The sequence below is a fragment of the Elgaria multicarinata genome, chromosome 5 (genome assembly GCF_023053635.1).
Source record: "Elgaria multicarinata webbii isolate HBS135686 ecotype San Diego chromosome 5, rElgMul1.1.pri, whole genome shotgun sequence".
NCBI lineage: Eukaryota > Metazoa > Chordata > Lepidosauria > Squamata > Anguidae > Elgaria > Elgaria multicarinata.
The window spans coordinates 116,561,589-116,582,168 of NC_086175.1; the positions used below are offsets into that span (position 1 = coordinate 116,561,589).

At 40.7% G+C, this 20,580-nt stretch overlaps 1 protein-coding gene across 3 annotated transcripts in view; it reads right to left on the reverse strand.

Annotated features, from left to right (window-relative positions):
• The window catches only part of GRIA4 (glutamate ionotropic receptor AMPA type subunit 4), a 270,915-nt gene extending 251,886 nt beyond the window's left edge, over positions 1–19,029 (reverse strand). For all 3 annotated transcript variants that reach the window (XM_063127100.1, XM_063127101.1, XM_063127099.1), the window contains exons 1-2: positions 18,869–19,029; positions 17,514–17,672 (exon numbers count right to left, since the gene is read on the reverse strand). In XM_063127100.1, coding sequence (XP_062983170.1) covers positions 17,514–17,672; positions 18,869–18,956 — 247 coding nt within the window. In that variant the 5' untranslated portion in view covers positions 18,957–19,029. The remainder of the gene's footprint in view (positions 1–17,513; positions 17,673–18,868) is intronic.
• Between the last annotated feature and the right edge of the window lie 1,551 nt (positions 19,030–20,580).

Below are 20,580 nucleotides of genomic sequence, written 5' to 3' on the forward strand. Positions count from 1 at the left end.
TCCAGTGCATGTAAAGTCTGGGTTTTTTTAAAAAAAAGAAAAACAACAACTTTGAAATGTTTCTCCCACACACACACCCCCCCCCCCGATGTGCAAGGACTTCCCCTGTGTAGCTCCGTGCCCATTTTAAGAGCCTCAGTACTTGCAGAGAGGAAGGGAGAAGCTGAGAGTGGGCACCACACCTTCCATAGTTCTCGGGATCGTCCTGGGACCACAGGGAAAATCAGGATAACTGGGCAACCAGTTATCCCACGAAAATGGAGGGGTCGTCCCTGCTTGCCTCCAGGATCCCCTGTGCGACATTTGGGATGGCTAGGGATGACTCCAGGGAAAAAAGGGTGGTGTAGACATGCCCATTGACAATCTCTTAAAGAAATTCTGCAAAAATCTGTTTTATTTTTTATAATAACTATATGAATAATTCATGTAATAAAACATATGAATAATTTTAATAGTAGCTAACCCTATCTCCCAATATGGTAAATATGATTGATAATCATATATTCCGATAAACTGTATTGTAGCTCAAAATAGATTTTGTATCTCAACTAAATTGCAGATAGTTGCTGCATTCAGACAATAGTCAATGGTGGGTTAATAGTCAACTCCATGGTTGATTATCGAGGGGGTACTCCCCACATGACATGACTATAATTAATTGTGGTGTGGATTAAGGCCAGCATCGAGTTGACTATTGTGTATTTGATTGACACATCCCCCCTCAGTCCTCCCACTGGTATCCCATCAGCCATTGCGAGTTCTGCCGGCTGGATTAAAACAGCAGCCACCACTTTGGACACTCTTGCTAGGGGACTCAGTGCACAACGAAATAGTCAATGACACCCAACACACGACACAATAACCAGTGGTTATTCAAATAATCAGCTCTGCACAGTGTTGGTTATTTGCGTAGGTTATTTCAGCCGATGAAAAACATAATGTTGGGCTTGGTGGTCATTGGTCAGATCCATTAAGGCAGTTCTTCTTTTGTTTTATTAATTAGCTTGAGAATTTTTAATCCCAAATTCTTTTCAGATCTAGGACAAAACTTTACCATTTTCCCATCATCATCCCACTACATCAATTTAAGGGGCAGCCACATGCCTACAGTATATACCACTGGCTTCTCTTCCAAGGATGGAGATGAAAGTTGTAAAGTCATCTAATGTACATGTCTAGCTGAATGGAACCACGAAGAGATGAAGCCGTAAAATAAATAAATAGACAAAGAGGACTGAATAAACAAAATGGTATGTTACACATTGACTTCATAGAGTCAAATGGTAGATTGATATATTTATTCTTAGTGTTTTGAACCACTGCTGTGCATTAAATGGAAAGGCCAGAGCAGCAATGAGCAAATCCTCTACTGAACTGAGAAAATATACCCATCAGCATAGTTGCAGTTCCAGTGGTTGTGTGATGTTGCTACCACCATAAAAAAGAGCAATGAACCAATTCCAAAATATGTGTTTTTTGAGCTTCACCTACATTGCCACCAAATGGTCATTAAATGCTGCACTGGCACAAGACCATTCTTCTAACTGGATGATTAAATATCAAAACTTGGCCATCTTCAGATAAGGCCAGGTTGTTCCAGATGGCACTATATGTGCCAGAAGGTGACATCCCATTTAAAACTTATTTGATACATACAGTCCCAGCACAGCAACTTGTTTATAAATAAACACACATGACATCAAATGCATTTACTAGGCTTTCTCAAAGGAAACTATAAAATCTGTTGATTTCACTGTATATTTTAAAGGTGGTTAAATAAGAATGAGTGTGTGTGTACTTTCCAGCAATTAACAGATACAATCTTCTGAGAAAGCATTTGTTCTGTAATCAAAGGTAGATGCAAGTTCAAGTTGCTTAATTTTAATTAATTGTGGAAAACATTTTTTTGGTCAGGAAAAGGGTCCCGATGGAGCATATTGATCTAGATACAAACCACTTGCTTACTACATCAATAAATCCTAACAGTCCTCCAACAATACTTTTGCAGCAAATGACTTGGAGGGGAGGCACTGCAACCTCTTAATGCACTGCCTAATAAACCAACATTTTAATAGCTAATCCTTTGGGCTATAACTCATGGTGCAAACACTTAACTTGCATTAGGGTTAATGAGAACTATATGTGCCATCTCAAAAAGAATGCACTGTTGTTACATAAATGTTCCTTGTAAGAAAAAGGAAACATATCATATATACACTGAGAATGTCTCCCATGCTAATGGCCTCCCATATTTAAAAACAAAATAAAATATTCAAAAATCAGTGGACAGTTACTGAGATGAGTTATAGTATTTGAGTTTATTTTTAATCACCAGTGATCCATAGCAGCAGGCCTGTGGTTCAATTTTATTTCCCCAGTTGAGCTATTTTCTCTAGGACTCAGGAAACACTAGCAATTAAGCAAGGCACATAGTTAACACCCAGCAGGGATTTACAAATGTAGACACAAGAGGTTTTGTAAACCTTGGCCAAGGGAACCTCTTTCCAAAGCACTAGAGAGCCACACCAGTGGTTCACTGGTAAGTGGCTTCAAGGTAAAATACCCTTGACTATAATCTGTCCCTTTTCTCTGACTACTGGGACAGTCATTACTTGTATGCACAAATAAGGGTAACTTTTATCAGCATCTGTATCAATTCAATCATTCTTCTCCCCCTCAGCACCATAGCCATCAAATGTATGACAAAAAAGTAATCCTTCCATTCTTTTACAGGAACACATCAGAATGACAAAACTGTGACCAAATATTCATAACCTGTCACCCATAATAAGTAGACATAGTTCACAATGATTTGTCATTTTCCTTATCTCACCTAAATTGTATAGCTTTCTGACTCAATCCCTTGACAGCACCAGCCACCCAGCAACTATGGCATCCTACAGCACAATTCCCAAGATGTTCTCAGATCATTCCAGTATGTACCCCAAATCTAAAAGGTTAAAGCGTGCTTGAATATGGAAGATTGCAACACTCATATATGAAAATTACAAGACTGTTGCACACGACTTTCCTAGCCATATATGCTGTCTCTCCCCACTCTCGCCTCACCCGTGGAAGCTGCCTGCTGCTCATGATGAATGGGGTTCATTCATCATTTACAGAAGCGGAAATTTTGCAAGCCACCACTCAACATATTGAGCAGGTTTGCAATAGCATGCAAAATTTCAGCTTCTACTTGTGAAAATCAAGTCGGGTGATTTGTTTGCCAGGAACAGTAAGCAGCTACCTGCACAGAAAAAGTAGCTGCATATAGCAGCCTTTAGATATTCCACGCCCAGACGGGGTTTTAAGTTCATTCTATGAGTCACAATGAGACAGGGGAAAGATCTCATCTTTAAAGTAGGTAGAATCCAAACTACTTAATAATGCAAAATTATTGTACTGTATTGTTTTTTATTATGTTGCAGCAGCATGTTTAATTTCATTAGGCTCCCATATATGTGTGTTCTTAGAAGCTTAGTGGTCTGCTGATCTGTTCAAATCAATAAATCAATAAATCAAAAGCAGCACTTTATTTATGCAGACTCTTAAGCAGGCTCCCCATATGGCCCGCAGATGCTTGGGTAACCTCTGCAGGCCCCGCCCACTCCCCAAACCCCACTCCTTGGCCTGGAGACTACTGGGGGCTTGGGGATGAAGCAGGGAGAGGAATCCCCTTGTTATGTCTTGTCACAGATTGGTGATAATGCATTCCCCTGGAAGGGGGATAACAGATCAGGGATGACTAGGGGATTCCCCTTAATTAGTGTGGCATTCTCCTACCACCTTAAGTGTTGTGCACTTGTTCAGTGCATCCACAAACTCCTACAAGCACTGGCTGAGTGCAATTCACTCTGCTGTCCGAGTATGCTTTGCTCATCATTCGCCTTCCCCAGCAGGGGAAGCAAAGCATGAAAGAAGCTGGTGCCCTGTCCAAAGTGCTGATTCTAAGAGCTCCAGCCGGCACTTCAGCTGGGGACCCAATGACATCACCAGGCAGGGCCCCACTCCATAATGTTACTGGCGAAGCACCATCCCACAACATCATCCAGCCTGGAGGGGGGAAATCCAACCCCAGAGGGAATATGGTTACCCACCCCTGGCCTAAAATAAGTGAAGGATGCAAAAGTATTTATGATTTTCTTCACCCAAAACTGAAATATTCTATTCACGAATGCACATAAGTATCCTAAACAAATAACAGGTTTGCAAAACTACTGTCATGTGTACACATACTCTGCTAAGCAACAGCCCAACATGATGTGGGCTTTGAAGGAGGCCTGAGGAGCAATACCCCACCGTGGATTGTTAAATAGCTGTTTGGTGTTTGAAAGAGGAACAAAGGTCAAATTAAGAAAACTGGGTATCTGTGAAAATTGTCCTGAAAGTACAATTCAGGAATAATGTGGAAAGTTTTTACAATCCCTGTTCTAGATAGTGCCCATGCTGGTTGGGGATGGTGGGAGTTGTAGTCCAACCTATCTGGAGGATACCATGCCTGGAAAGCCTAGTCTAAAGACACTTTCAGATGTACTTTTAATTTGTTTTAGGGTGCAATTCTCTGCATGTTTAGATTGAAAAAAGTCATAAACTCCCAGCATTTTCTTTATCCTGACAAACAGAAGGCCTGCAGAGGCAACTGAGAGAAAGACTTCAGTGGCTGCCAGTAAAAGATTCACTTTAGACAGAGACTGATCAGTATTCAAGTGAATCAGAATAAAATAAAAGTGAACAGTTCTTCTCCCATCTGTCAGACTTCAGAAAAGGAACACAAAAGGGTATAGTTACTATGAACCATCTTTAGACTTTAGAGGTCAGAGACGAGGACAGTACAGTGTCCAGTAAGGATCAATGAAAATAAACTGAGAAAGAGATGTGTAGGCAAGCACCTTATATTATTAGCAACAATCTAAAATGTGAAGAGAAAGGAAACAAATAGCCTATCCTTAATACTTCCCTGCCTTTTAAGAGTGCTCTGAAAACTGAGTGGATTATTTTCTGCATAATATAGCAACAAGGCGATTTATTTCAGTTGTTACATTTATATCCCATCTTTTCCCCTCTTGCAACAAACCCAAGGCAGCTTACATGGTCTTCCTCTTCTCCATTTTATCCTTACAACTACCCTGTGACGTAGGTTAGGCTGGGACTCAGTGACTGGCCCAAAGTCACCCAGTGAGCATCATACCAAGTGGGGATTGGAACCTAGGTCTCCCTAGTCGAACACTCTAACCACTACAGAAATCCAAGCAAGATCTGACTAAGGTGACCATATGAAAAGGAAAACAGGGCTCCTGTATCTTTAAGAGTTGTATAGAAAAGGGGATTTCAGCAGGTGTCATTTGTAGGCATGCAGCACCTGATGAAATTCCTTCTTCATCAGAACAGTCAAAGCTGCAGGAGCCCTGCCCTCTTGACCAGATACAAAGGAGGGCAGGTTTCCTGCAGCTTTAACTATTGTGATGAAGAGGGAATTTCACCAAGTGCTGCATGCCTTGAAATGACACCTGCTAAAATTCCCTTTTCAATACAGCAGTTAAAGATACAGGAGCCCTGTCCTCCTTTTCATATGGTCCCCTGGTCAATCACATTGCATGCACAAAGAGGGAGAGGGGATGGAGGAGTGCAGATGACAAGGCTTCTGCAGGGTCATTCATATAATACTAAACCACAGTTTACCATGACACCTGAAGTAGGAGTGGCCTCTCTGTTGTCATATAAAATGGGTGCTTCCAGTTTAACAACATGGTTAAAATAAATGGTTTCTCATAGGGCTGGCTATGCATTTTACTACTAAACTGGCTGTGTGGAAAGCAGCACTTACAAAACCCTGTATTACCTATGCAGAGTTCATTCCTACACTGGGGCAGCAGCAATTAGCAAACCCATCTAGATTGTAGCAGGGTGGATAAAAATCAATATTTTTTAAAAAATAAAATAAAAATAAAAAAACAGATTTTTTTTAATAAAATGCTTTTTGAGGAAAAATCTATCTAAAGATAGTTTTCTATTTAAGATACATTATAGTCCAAAGGTTATTCATCATGAAATAAGGATTAGTTTTTAATTATGTAGCATGAGGCTGTTTAAATTTTTTGGTAAATGAATTCCATTAATCCATTCACAATGTCATGCTCTTCCAGAGGTTTCTGTAAGATTATTTTTCTCCTTCCAATAAAGTACAGCAGAAAAGTTGTCCAAATATGAATGATTAACCTATTATACTGGAGATAGTTCATCTCACAATAATTTCATAATTATCTATGATGTGTTTCTAATAGTATAACCAAATCAGTATTTTTCTGATATAACTGTAAAACTATCTGAAAAGTTGCTATTCTAAAAATGAAACCTTCAACTGGTTGTAAATATTAAGATTATACCAGCAAGAATGAGTCTTTGGTAACTCTGAGTTGTGTAAAATATAGCGAGGAAGAGTGCACTTTTTTGGGGTGGGTGGGGAGCCTCATGATTAAATCGAGTCCTTCTGAGTAGTGATTTAAATCGTGATTTAAATCATGATTTAAATCACCCTGGATTGTAGGGTATAGGAGTCCTGAATCAGTTTGCCTAACACCCTCCATTTGAAAGCATTTTAAAGAAAAATAACATATTTATACTCAACAGCTCCATAACACAGTGTTTTGGAGCAATAATCGTGAAACCCACAAAGTATTAAGAGGAAAAGACTGCTACAACACACTGACCCAGGAATAATCCTATTAAGATCAATGGAACTATTCCATAATCAGTAGGTTGTGTCATTCATCCAAAGTTTCCACTGAAGTGACATCCTTATTATTAGCTTTCTATTTTTATTTTTATTTTAGTTTGCAGAATTGTGTAGGGGGCGGGGAAAGCCAAGCTGCTATACTTGCAGCCAGACAACTTGCACAGAAATATACAAAAAACAAATAAAGTAAAACAAATCTGCCACAGGAAACGAAATGCTCCTGAAATGACACAATTAGCCAAAAGAGCACTGAACATGCCACAAATAGAATTACAGATTATTCGTAGAGCACACAGAAAAGAATAACTCACACCGAGATCAGTAGGCACAATATATCAAGGGTGATTCTATCACAAGTGCCACTGACTTGGGCGGTGGGAAAAGATGAATAAAAACACTCATACCTGTGCTCAAATGACAGCAAAAAAAGCCCAACCTTTTCAGATTTCTTGGGCAGGAGGCTTATATTCCTTAACATTGTTGCTGTTGTTTTGTGTTGCAAACTGATATAAAAAGTTTACTTTACTTTTTAATATAAATGTATCAACCAAGAATGACAGTATTGTGGGTTCTTATGTTATTGTCTTGTAAATCATTTAAAATCATAATGTTCCTGTATGCATATGAAGCTAAGTTATCCTGTGTATGAAGCTACTTACTTACCTTTCGTAAGCCACCTTGGGTGGGTTTTGCCCTGAAAGGGAGCATATAAATTTGAGGGGGGGGGGGAAATGGGATTCTCTGTTACAGATACTACCCAACCTTTACAGTATTGCAGTTCACAGGTTTTATTTTGAAGAGGCAAAGGGAATACCTGTTGAATGTATATACGTAAGATATACATGATGAGTTTCACCTGATTGCTGAACTAGCACTGTAGTACAAAAGAAAAATTCTGCTGCAATGCTATACCCACTCATCTGGGAATAAGCCTCATTGAACTCTTTCGTACTAGAACCCAGGGTCATTCCGTGAAGCCGATTGGTGGAAGTTTCAGGATAGATAAAAGGAAGTATTTCTTCACATAGCACATTGTCAAATCATGGAATTGGCTACCACAAGATGTAGTGATGGCCTGGAGGAGAAGACTATCAATGACTACTGGTCTTGACGTAATTACGCTATCTGCAGTATCCGAGGAAATAAGCCTCTGTACACCAGTTGCTGGGGAACATGGGTGGGTAGGTGCTGTTGCACTCATGTTGCACTTGTGAGTTTCCCATGGGCAGCTGGTTGGCCACTGTGTGAACAAAATGCTGGACTAGATGAACCCTTGGTTGTCCAGCATGGCTCTTCTTATATTCAATGATACTAACTTCTGAGTAGATATGTACAGCACTGTTAATGTAGCCAAATAATATTCTTTAGCTCAAGCACTAGAAAACTTGCTCAGAAGCAAAAGATGTAGACATGTTAAGTCTGTCTACATACACTTTAAGCCAGAGTCCAATTATTACCTTCCTTTCCAGCATCAAGAATCAACTTATGTCAACCCAGGAATGTAGTATAATACACTCCATTAATTTGGCTATCTTCTCTGATCAGCAGGGTGCAAATAAAACAGTCTCTTACCGATGACTTGGCAGAACAAAAAAGTGAGAAATACTAAAAGGAAGCAGGCAAGTGTAATGAAGGAAGAGCCATTTAAAAATATATTAATTGATGGTGATTTAATCACTATTTGTCTACATTTGCCAAACATTTGCTATTGGTTATGTCCTTATGTTGTTTTTTTCTTTGGCTTTAGAAAAAGTGACCAGCTAATTATTATTTTTTTAAAAAAACAGATGGTCTATAAATGTAGAAAGTTGCCAATAGGCATAATCTGGTGTCTCTATAGTTCAACCTCACATTGTATTTTACAATTTACATGCATATCTTGAATGAACAATGGATTATTAATTACATTGAGCTGAAATACATATAAACATAATAAAAGCATGACAGAAAAGGATTGGTTGAAAGGAGTCATATTAACAGTCTTGCATATTATATACAGTTTCTACCACAGACTAACAGTGACCGCTTCTGGGTGCTTTAGAAGAGATGTAGGAAATTACTAGGGTGCATCGTTCCATGTCACTGTAAATCTAAATGTTAAAACTTAAAGTGGCAAACAAAATTATGACCTTGTGGAATGAAAGCCTTGTGTCTCTTTTTATATTGCCCCTAGTCTGCATTACTATGTCTCTTCTTTAATTTTTCACTCTGTATATCTGTCCATTTGTGATCAACGCTTACTGGCTGTACCTTGTTGTTCCTACAAAGAATTTCTAGTCCTGTTTAGGCCTGTGTTTTCTTAGTAGAAGTAAAAACCTCCCTTTCCTGAGTTGCAGCCTAAAAGGCCTGGCCATTGTCTTTTCACCTCATCCCTACCATTACCATTTGTTTTCATTCAATGCTTCAACCTTCCACTCATTCTTCTTCTACAGATGAGTATTGATCTTCTCCATTTATTTGTTGTCTGCTGTTCAAGTTCTGTTATCAATAAAGTTGAAGACTGCTTTACATGGAAGTGTAGATTGGATGTGAGTTTAGCTGCCTACATAGACACACAACCCAAGGAGTTTTGCAGCTAGGACAGGAACCAGACAGCTCTTTAAACATCTTTCTTAGAAGTTCTGAGACCTATGAGACACGCGGCGACATTTCAAAAATACACAGGACAGCTTAGTTATAAATCTTGTTTCCATCTGTTTTAAATTTAATATATATTTTTAACCAATGTAGTTTTAATATTTGAATTGCAGATGAGAAAAACAATTTAAGCTTCACTTGCACAGACACACAGACCTTACAGCAGGGGTGCACAACCTGCACCCTAGAGGCTGCATGTGGCCCACAAAGTTTATCACTAAGGCCCAAAGAAGATACTCTGACCCTCGTACCACCATTGAATGTCTCCCCTCCTTCTGTTAAAGTTCTTCATACAGATCATTCTTTCCCGGCCACGGCTAGCAGAGTTAAGAGTGTATATGTGTTCACATGTGTGTAGGCCCCAAACTCACATACAGCCCTCAGGGCCAATAAGGTTGTGCACCCATGCCCTATGGCAACAAGAAATCCACAATGGGTTCAAGTGAGTTTGGATTTCTATGAATTCAACCCATGAATTCCATAGCAGACTACCTTTTTGGATTATGTGGACTTGCAGGCTGTTGTTGTTGCTTTTTACTTCTCAGAATTGTATGCAAATTAGTCACACAAAATACGTAGAAAACAAACAAACCACCGAGTATAAATTCACATCCCCCGCTCCATAAGCTAAGCTGTGAAAATGGTTGTGGGGGAGATTTCACCATTTTTTACTTTTTCACTTTTGAGAAGATTCAGTTAACGCAAGATAGTGATAGTGCACATTAACTAATGCAGGTTAGTACATTTGCATTAACTAATGGAGGTTAGTGCATTTGCAGATCTACACAACTGCATATTAGCACTAATTAGAACAAAATTCTGGTAAAAAAAACCCCAAACCTGATTCTGCCAATGAGTGAACAACGGAACAAAAGACACCAGACAATCTGCGAAACACAGCCAGATTTGGCAACATCCCTAGCTGCAAGTTAACTGTTTTGGAAGCTCTATAAATATTTATTATTTATTTGTTACATCCATAGCCTGCCTTTCCATAAAAATGCCAAGGCAGCCAACAATAAAATCCACAATAAAAAAATAAGGTATAATAAAACCATCCCCAAAAAATCAGATAAGAGGATATAAAAACTGCCATCCAGGTAAAACGTCATTAAATTATATCAAAATGCAAGGTAGCAGAAAAACAAAAACAAATCGATTCCATATACTGAACACCTGTTAAAATACAAACGGTTTTGCCTGCTGGCAGAAGGCCATCATCAAGGGCCTCTGACAAGGCCTCCCTTGACAGGGAGTTCCAAAATCAGTTCAACCCTGAGAAGCCCTTTCTCGAGTTCCTGCCAAACACACACATCAGATGTTTGCAGGACAGAGAGAAGGGCCTCTCCAGAAGATCTTAACACCCATAGACTTGTATGGGAGAAGGTGGTCATCAGGGTAGTCTGGTCCCAGGGTATTTAAAACTTTATAGTACATAACCAGAACGTTGAATTGTGCCAGGAAGTGGACCAGCAGCCAGTGTCATTGTTGTAACCTTGAAATCGCAAGCTCTCTATAACTAGCCCAAACAAAACAGCCTGTCTGCAGCATTCTAAATCAGCTGAAGTTTCAAAAGCAGTCTCATAAGGAGCACATTGCAGTAATCCCTAACAGGTGTAACAAAGGCCTGTTTCACCATGGTCAAATCAGACACCTCTAAGAATGGATGGTTGGAGAACCACTTTCCGCTGAGCAAAAGCACTCCTGACCACAACAAAAACTTGGGCATCCAGTTCTAGAAGTGAATCCAGGAGGAGCCCCACCCCCCACTGCCACAACTACAAACCTGGTTTTGCAAGAGGAGTTCAACTCCAGCCAAAACAGACTGCACCCCAATTCACAGATCTCCTTTTCTACTCGGTCAATGGTGCCATCCAGTCCTATCACAACCAAGCAGTCCAGCATGACATCATGGTCAAGGACATCAAAAGCCATTGCTATGTGCATGAAAACCAACAGGAACACACTCCCCTAGTACAGGTCCCAGCAAAGGTAATCTGCCAAGGTGGTCAAAGCAGTTTCCATCCCATAAATGTGCTTTAAACAAGACTGAAATGGATCTATATTATCCAGGGGGACAAGGCAAAACGACCAGAAATGTCACAACGCTCATGCATGCGAATGTGTACAACCATACTGTTCTGTAAACACTTGCACATGCATGTGTGCATGCACACACACATGCACACACACATGCACACACACTCACACACTGTTCTGTGAAAGAGACTAATATTTCCATCAGGGGACAACACTGAATTTTAAATATTTCAGTACAACCTCTTACCACCTGCAGCATGCTTTCTCTGAAATTTCATTGATTTGAACGGCGTCAACTGCAGATTTAACTGATTTGCTACAAATGCTCAAAATTTAATCTGGTAGATTAATTTTTAAAGTTTTATCTAAAACTATGTAAATTACTATATAAAAATCAATACAGACATTAAAATATTGGAATGTTTGTTTACTTTTCGACAGTTCTAAAATAGTGGAGTATCATCCAGATGTTTTAGTCTTCTCCCCAAGCCATTGAAATTGAAATAAATTGAGGGCAGTTCACATATAAGTGGCAACAAACCCAGATTCGCCACCAGCCATACTTTAGTTACATCATGCTTTAGTTACATCATGTCTTGATTATTGCAATTATTTGATGACTAATAGGGGACTGAATTTGGTTCAGAATACGGTAGCAATATTAACAGAGGAAAAATGTGACTTCGTTGTTGAAACAGCTGCACTGGGTTCCAGTTTGTTTCTGGGCACAATTCAAAGGGATGATAATGATTTTTAAAATTTAGTATAGTTTTAAGACCAGGATATCTGAAGGACTGTCTTCTTCCATACAAGCCTGCCTAACTAGTGAGGCCATCTTACTATGGGAGGAGCCGTAGCTCAGTGATAGAAAGCATGTTTGCATGCAGAAGGTCCCAGGTTCAATCCCAGCAACTCCAAGTAGGGCTGAAAAAATGTGGTTGAAACCCTGCAGAGCTGCTACCATACTTCCTAAAATCGCCATAAATTTGTGTTCCATACTTCCTAAAATCTCCATAAATTTGCTTAGGTGGGACAAGAGACAGGGCCTTTTTGTTTGCTGCACCTAGGCTTTGGAACTTCATAACTTGGGGGTGGGGAGGGGAGACTTTGTTTTAAGATAAAGATTTGGGTTGTAAGTAGCTGTATAGATTTGGTTTTACATGTCTCTGGATTTTGAATGCTACATTCCGATGCTATTTTAGTGTTGCATTATAAGGGATGTTTTAAATTGTTAATTTATGGGTTAAACTTTGTTGTTAGCTACCTTGAACACTTCAGGGGAAAAGAAGGGTATAAATGTTTAAATAAATAAAAACACTTGGCAAGGTGCCTTACCCAATCCTGTGTGCCTGCAAACTGTCCTTGTATGATATTTCCAAACACCCCTTTGTCACATTCATACTTTACCCTTTTTAGGTGTGCACATAAATTACTCCTAATGTACAGAATGATCTTAAACATTTGTACCAGTGAATCAGTCATCAACATCAGGGTAACATCCCTGTAACACCAGCAAAACATCATGCTCTAAGATGCTGCACCATTGTAGGAACCAGTACATTTCATTCTGTTAATCCATTTGCCCAGACAGCAAGTGCTAGGGTCAGCTTCAGATGTAATACCGGCAAGTCACAAAATCACGATTTGGCAATCAGGAGTGCCCAATGGCTCTCATGCTTCTTCCACTTTTCCTTTCTCACATGGGTATTCCCCACTCAGTTTCAGTTTTGGAGCAGCAACACTTTCACTAATGATAGCACCAAAACATAGGGCCTGTTCAGGCAACACACTAAGCCATGGTTAGTCTTCTAACCCTTTTGCAGCAAATGGTTAGTGAGTGTGTTTAAACCAGGGGTTATGAAGCCCCCATGGTTATGGTTCGAAACCATAGCGAGAAGAAATTTTTCAAGCTGTATTTTGGTGCTAATATTAGCAGTAGTGCCAATTATCTCCCAAACTGAAAGGGAGAGAATGGCCATGTAATTGGAGGGATGAGAAGAGAAGCCCCGCATGCTTTGATTATTGGCAGTATTACATCTAAACCAAGCAATGTTTGTAAATTGGTCCAAGTATTTTGGTGCAACTGGATTACAGTGACTGATTTCACAAATAATTAATTTCTGTCCTATCTATGTATTACAATATTGGTATACATGACTTTTCCAAACTGAGTTTTAACACCATCACCCCCCCATCCCCCCAAAATTAAAAATACCCTGAGAGTTGTCTGCAAGGAAAACTGCAAGGAAGGGGTCTCCACTATCTCTTACGGTTTGTATGCCAGTTGTCTCATTCTTCGATCAAATTTTATTAAACAGAGATCTGCTGAGTGGAAAGAAGCAGATGCCATAGAAAATGTATCTCTAGTATGTGATTAAGTACGAAAAGGACTAGGATGTTCAGGTTCAAAGGAAATCATTTATGTAGGAAAAATGTTGACAACAGAATTCTACATTTATCCTTTCTAATTTTGTTTTGTGAGTTATGGGGGTTTGCAAGATTACTTCTTCACCAGCACTTTTGCAACATATATTGGAGTGTGTCGCAAAAGAAATTGGTACACTTAGAGGTCAACATGCTTTTTGTCAGACCTATATAGCTTCATTAATCGCAAGCTTAAAAAAAAAAGTCTTCATATAATCAGGTTATATGTTAACTTTGTATGCAGATGTGTCTTAATGCAGTATAATGTTCATTTTCTTTTTCTTTTCTTTTTTAAAAAAGTTTATTTTTAACACGAAGTAGAAGAAATATACTCCTATACAAAAATTCAGATCATCAAAACCAAAAGTAAATTAGATTTTAAAAACTGTAATTACAAATAAACATTTCTGCATCTAATATGCCAATCACTACAGGACCTTGCTTAGTGATTTATCTTAATTCAGGAATTAAAGCTATGCACAGTCCATATTTAGCAATAAATTCCAGTCCTCTTTCATTAAACACTCTTTTCTCTCACCTGCAAGAAAATACGCAGTACAACAGCAATGTATATTTTAAAAGTCCAGCATATAACAGGAGGAAATGAGAACTAAACTAACATAAATCATGTCAACTTTATTGAACCACAACAGAATCTATATGCTAAAATTACCTATTTTCCCATAGATTGGGGCCTGAACAAAGTCAAAACAAATAGGAACTATCTTAAGACTTATACAAGCCAAACAAAGGACAATAAATTAAAGTATGTAAGTGTTCCTAATCAATTATCATGGTGCTAAAGTAGCAGCCAATGTATCATGATAGTCTAATAAAAAAAAAGGAGGAATCCAGTTGATTCCACATGTTTCTTCTGTATCATTCCTGATTGTATTAGTTCATCTTTAGGCATGCATCTTAGTTTTATGCTCCTTGTTTATTGTTCCTAATCCCCCAAATGTTTCAGACACTGCAGTTTCAAAAAGTAATCTCTGCAGCAAAATGAAAAACAGACATAAAGCAAACTGATAATGTCTTAGTTCTTTACATTTGACCTCACATGAATATTCATTTCTGTCCAGTAGCTGAGAGGCTTTTGTACTGTATCATTTCGGGACACTCACACTCACACACACACACACACACACACACACTTTTGTTCCAAGCAAAATTCATCTGAATTTTCTCCTCCTTCTCCATCCAAAAGCCAGTCCAAAATCTGTTTAATAAATAGTCAGATTGGTTCATAGGCAGCCTTGCCACATTATTAATTACTGTGTTTTTTCATAAAGATCTTTAATTAGGTTAGAACATCTCACATATCTGTGCTTTGGAAGCCTCTGACAACCCAGCAAATGCAATCACATGGAAACCAATGTCCTCCAGCTATCAGACAATTGATTTTGCAGGATTCTGTTCATGTGTAGCTTAAGGGACTTGCGATATGTTCATTTGTCAGTCAGTCAGTTTGTCCATGCTTTATTAGCAGAGAGCATTTTTTCTTTAATATTCTCCAGTACGGAAATATTTTACCCTACACCCAACCAAAAAAACCTTCAAGAGACATGTATACAAGAAACATACATAGCTTCCCATATAGGCAACCATCCACCCAAAGTTAAATACTTTTAAGTTCCCCCCTATTTGAAGGGGAATGTTAAGCACCTGCTGAAATCTCCACCAAAATAAATGGGACTTAACTCTGTCTGCAAAAACTGCAACGTAACTGGAAGTATGACTTGAGTGTAAGTCTCTGAAAGTACATTTAAATTAAGCACATATTTTCCCCTCAAGCTTCCACTGTGAGACATAATTTTTCACCTATCAACTGGTTAGAACTGTAACACTGGTTTTAAAAGATGGCGAAAACAGAACTGACATATATGAAAGATAAAGAAAAGAGGCAGCATCAACTAAGAGCTTAGCCTACATCACAGGAAGTTCATAAGCACATAATCTTTGAATCCTGAGTTACACTTGCTGTGTTCAAAAGTGTACACGTGTGCGTGTAAGAACTATTCCCAAAAATCTTGTGATTGGTCTAAATGCTATGTGATATAAATTACTTGATACTCTAAGTAAAAATGCTCTCTAAAATAGAGAAAATCATATAACAAGACTAGATGCAAAGCCAGGTTCTCAAACACTTTGGATAAAAGTACCCTAAAGCTGTAAACATGCAGTGTCAACTATAGTTGTGAAATCCATGCCTAGTGCCTCAAAACCCTTGAGAAGACTGCAACACTTGTCAATGAAGCATACCTTAGCAGAAATCCTTCCTCCAACACAACCAATATGCAGTATAAGAATTCACACTTATGCGGCATAAATCATTTTGCATAAAATGTCTTGGAAGGAGAACATACTTTGTGAATTCTAAAGCTTTCCTTGTTAAACAAGGTGGCAAGGTCATATAAAACTTAAAAGGATCATTCCAATTCTACTTCACGGCTGCCCCACAGGTTTTGTTTGGAAACAAGCTTATGAGATGCATGTTGATGTTTCGATGTAAAACAGCTTGTTAGATATTAATGGAGGAAGCTCAATTGTTGTTGATTTTAGAAAAGTACATGTTTTAAAATTTAAAGGCACACACTGCAACATATTGCTATCTTCAGCACTCTGAAAGCAATAGTGTTTGGAATTCCTTGTTTAAGGACAAAAAATCCTCCTCCAATAAAAGGGGAAAGGAGATTTCAGAGAAATGAAACCTGAAATAATGATTCCCCCCCCCCCCCCAGATGCTGGAACCGATATAAAAGAAACAGGGATTTCACTATGATGCAGTGCTTCTGATACTAGAGAGTTAACAGTCCAATAAGGCTGGATTTATGGAAGCAGAGAAATGAATTATGTGCCTTTCTGCTCTCAACTTCAAATATGTCCTGCTCAGTGTTTTGGTAAGCTGGGATGCTGCAAATGGGATCCTCAGATGTATCCATCTTTTTCTGCTTCTTTTTTTGATCAACCACACTTGTATAGAACATCCTTTTCTAAATGAGTGTGTACGCGCACTAGTGCATATACATGGGTGCATAGTTCCAGTTGGCGTGGTGTGTGCAATCAAGTAGATCAGACACTAACTTGACTTGGCACCAATGTATGGATACATGAAGACATATCCACAGGATGTATGCATTACGAGATGATAAGAGACATTTACAACCCAGAATATAGGAGCAGGGCAGCCTCAAGTGACATCACCAGATCAACTGCAGTGTCAAGACACTCCAATATATTACCCTGCACACCACTGCTTTCACACAACCTCCTTTCTGCTGTAGCCATTCGAAAGCACTTGTGATTGCAAATACTAGGGGCTCTTTCCAAACACAGACAAGGCATGCTACATCCTGTTGGCATACAGTAGAGATTGTGGAGGTTGCTAAATTCATCAAGACATTCATATATTTTTAAACAACTACAAAATGCATCACCATAGAAACCAGAAAGCAAGAAACTACAGTAATAACACTAAAGTAAATGCCATATCCAGTTAGTCAGTACAAGGCAGCCTAAGGGATTTCACGAAGGATAGAAACTAACTAGGGTTTCAATACATCCAGGACACAGAGACTTAGAAACTAAAGCCATTTTCCTAAAGAATGTAACTATGCATTCTCATTTTAATTTCAATGTCATTTGGTTATAATTTCGATAAATGATAGTTTTTACTTACAGGCATTTGTTACAGCGAAGCTGTTTGCTGTTTCAATGTTGTCTACATGAGGAACCAAATTAAAAGGTGCTTCAGATGCATTGGGGCTGGTGTTGTGAAGAAAAATTGCTAATCGAAAAGCAGTATATTCCTGATCTGTATTTCTGATGAAGAGGCCACCTACCAATAAATAAATGATAGCAGAGGAGGAAAAAGTGTCACAATTAATTATTTCTATGCCAATTACTGTAGTGTAAACACCTTCATTGCATTCTTTTAATAACAAATACATGTTTCTGTATATGAAGATATGAGGCTTACAAGACTTTTAGGATCCCAACTCCTGTTTTTGCAAAGTGGGGTTTTCAAGCTGTCTTATTTCAGCTTTTTTGAGTGTTAAATAGCCATATCTGCCGTGATGAGAGTGACCTTTGAAACCATTTAGCTTCCATCTCTGTTAACATGGAACACATTGCTAAATTGGCCCTCTCTGATATTAAGTGGCCGGCAGATTAAATAGAACAGTGCTTCTACTGAAACATATGTAAGGGTATAGGCATGGGAAAGATCACACTACACACACACACACACACACACACACACACCCTTTTATGAGCTGATGTATATATTGGGAAGCAACAAGAATAATCCGTACAGAAGAAGAGCACAATGAACTTTGTCCCTCTGCAGCCTATGGGCAGGCAGGGAGCTGTTCAGCCTTATTAGCAGCATCTTTAGGAGTGCATGAGAAATGATGCAGTGATGGAGCTGGAACCGCTGGAAGGGATTCAAGAGCTGCGTCCCATCCAAAGACCGGGAACCAGAAGGCGACTGGAATGGGGCAAAGGGAAAGCACATGCGGGAGAAATATAAACACTAAAAATGCCCAAGTTTCAAAGTAGTGGCAAGAAAGGCTACGAAGCAGCAGCACCAAACACCCCCCCTCCCTGCTCCAAGGCAAATAGGTTACTGCAACGTGCAGGCTGTGCTAAACGGGGGCTCACAGAGCATCTGAGAAAGAGATGCAGTTTAGAGGAAAGGGGGCATCTTCCCAAGTTTGCATACACACTATACACCACACATCACACACACACACACACGCACGCACGCACACATCTATCTCCCTGCCCTGCGGACTATTAGAAGCACAGCCGGCGTCAAACCCTCGCCCTCCCCATCCCTGCCTTCACACATACACAGGAGGGTAGGAAGGGGTACTCTTTCTCCCCTCTTTCCTAAATTCCTGGGATCCGGATTTGACCTCCCACCCTCCTCCTCCTCTTCTGCTCCCCTCCACTTTTTCTGCCCCCCTCTTCCTCTTACATCCCGTCCCCCCCCTTCCTCCCCTCTTTCTCCCAGCCCAATGCAGCGCTTACCTATTTGCACGCTGCTAGGAAAAGCGCCCATTGCGAGTCCCCAAAAGCCAGAAAACAACAAGACAAGCTGTCTGCAAATAATCCTCATCTTCTTCTTTCTCTTTTGCCTCCCCGGGTCTCCTCCTCACGCGCTCTCCCTAGATGTTGTTCAGAGAGGCATTGAGGACGTGGTGGTGGTGGTGGTGGTGATGGGGGAGGGAAGGTGGGGGGGAAACTGGACACAAAATTGAGGGGGGGGAAAGGGGGGAAGGGGAAAAAATTAAAATGGGGCAGGGAAGAAAAGAGAAGAGGGTGGGTGATTTCCCCCCTCCCTCTCCCTTCTCTTTTCCCCCCTTTTCTTGCGTTCCTCTTTCGTATGCTTTTCCCCCCTTCCTTCTCCCCTCCCGCCTTCCTTCTTTCCCTCAGCAAGCCATCCTGCTGAGGCGGATTTTTCCCGCAGTCTCCATAGCCCCGGCAGAGGTTTCTGTCCGGCTGCAAATGTTTCACATGCAAAAGATGGTGGAGAGTTTGGTGGTGCTGGGGAGAGAGGAGTCTACTGGCTGCGCTCAGAAATGAAGACATGCGCTATTCCTCCCGCCTTCCTGCTCCAACCGCCACTGCCCGCCCGCCCTCTCTCTCCCTCTCTCTCCCTCCTTCCTTCCTTCCTTCCTTCCTTCCCGCCCTGGCTCCCCTCAGCCGACACGCAAACACACCGCCGCCACCGCGCCGCGCGTTCCCCCTTCGGTGCCTTTGACACCGCGTCGGTGAAGGGAATCCGTGAAGATGAGAGACACCCCCCACCCCACCCCCACCCCGCCCCGCACGCCCCGCACTCTCGCTTCCTCATGGATTCCCTTCATCGACGCGCCCCACTAAAGGAATGGCCCCCACAGAAATTCACGCGGGAGGGACGGCTGCTCCTGTCACACGCGTGTGCCCTCAGTCACCAGAGGCTTCCCCCCCACTTTTTTTTTTTAGACCACACGGGTCATTGTAAGAGAGAGGGGATGGTTCGCACATGAGTGCACACACGTGCGCGCGCACCCCGACTTCTCCGCACTTCGTTTCTCTCACTGGACTCAACGCTTCGCGACGGACAGGCGAGCGTGTGAAGGGACCCCACGGAGAAACGTGGCATTTCAGGCGGGCCATTTTTTTTCACACGCGAGTCGTCACTTTAGGCATCGAAGCCCTGCTCTGACGGTCTATAAATACACGGGACATTGGGGTGGCTCCGATGTCGGTGGGGCTGTGAATCCCGTCGGGGTTTTCCAGTGAAAATCAGTAATAACTCTAAAGGAGTTATCCAAGGTGCTGAGCCCTGTCCCTAAAATGGGTTCAGCACTTGGATAGCTCCTGATTGGTTCTGACTTGAAACCCAGAGCAGAGTCACAGCACCACTGACATCAGGAACCTCTCCCTGGGACCCTCCCAATGTAGTGCCTCTGAGTACCAATGTGCCTGCGGACACCTCCCTTGGCCCCCACCAGGCTCCTTGCCCCCCCCCACCGATTATTAAAAAACTTTTAAAAGGTTTTGTTTTTTAAAATAATACCAGGGAGGCCAGCATGCTGCAAAGCAAAGTGCCTGCTTCCAACACCTACCATCTTTATTTCCAGTAAAAAATTCCCATGTGGCCACAGAGGCATTCTTGGAAAATAAACATGGTGGCCAGCTGGAGCCTGGTGCTTTATTTTAAAGCATGCCCAGCTGCCCAGAAAAATGTACGCTGC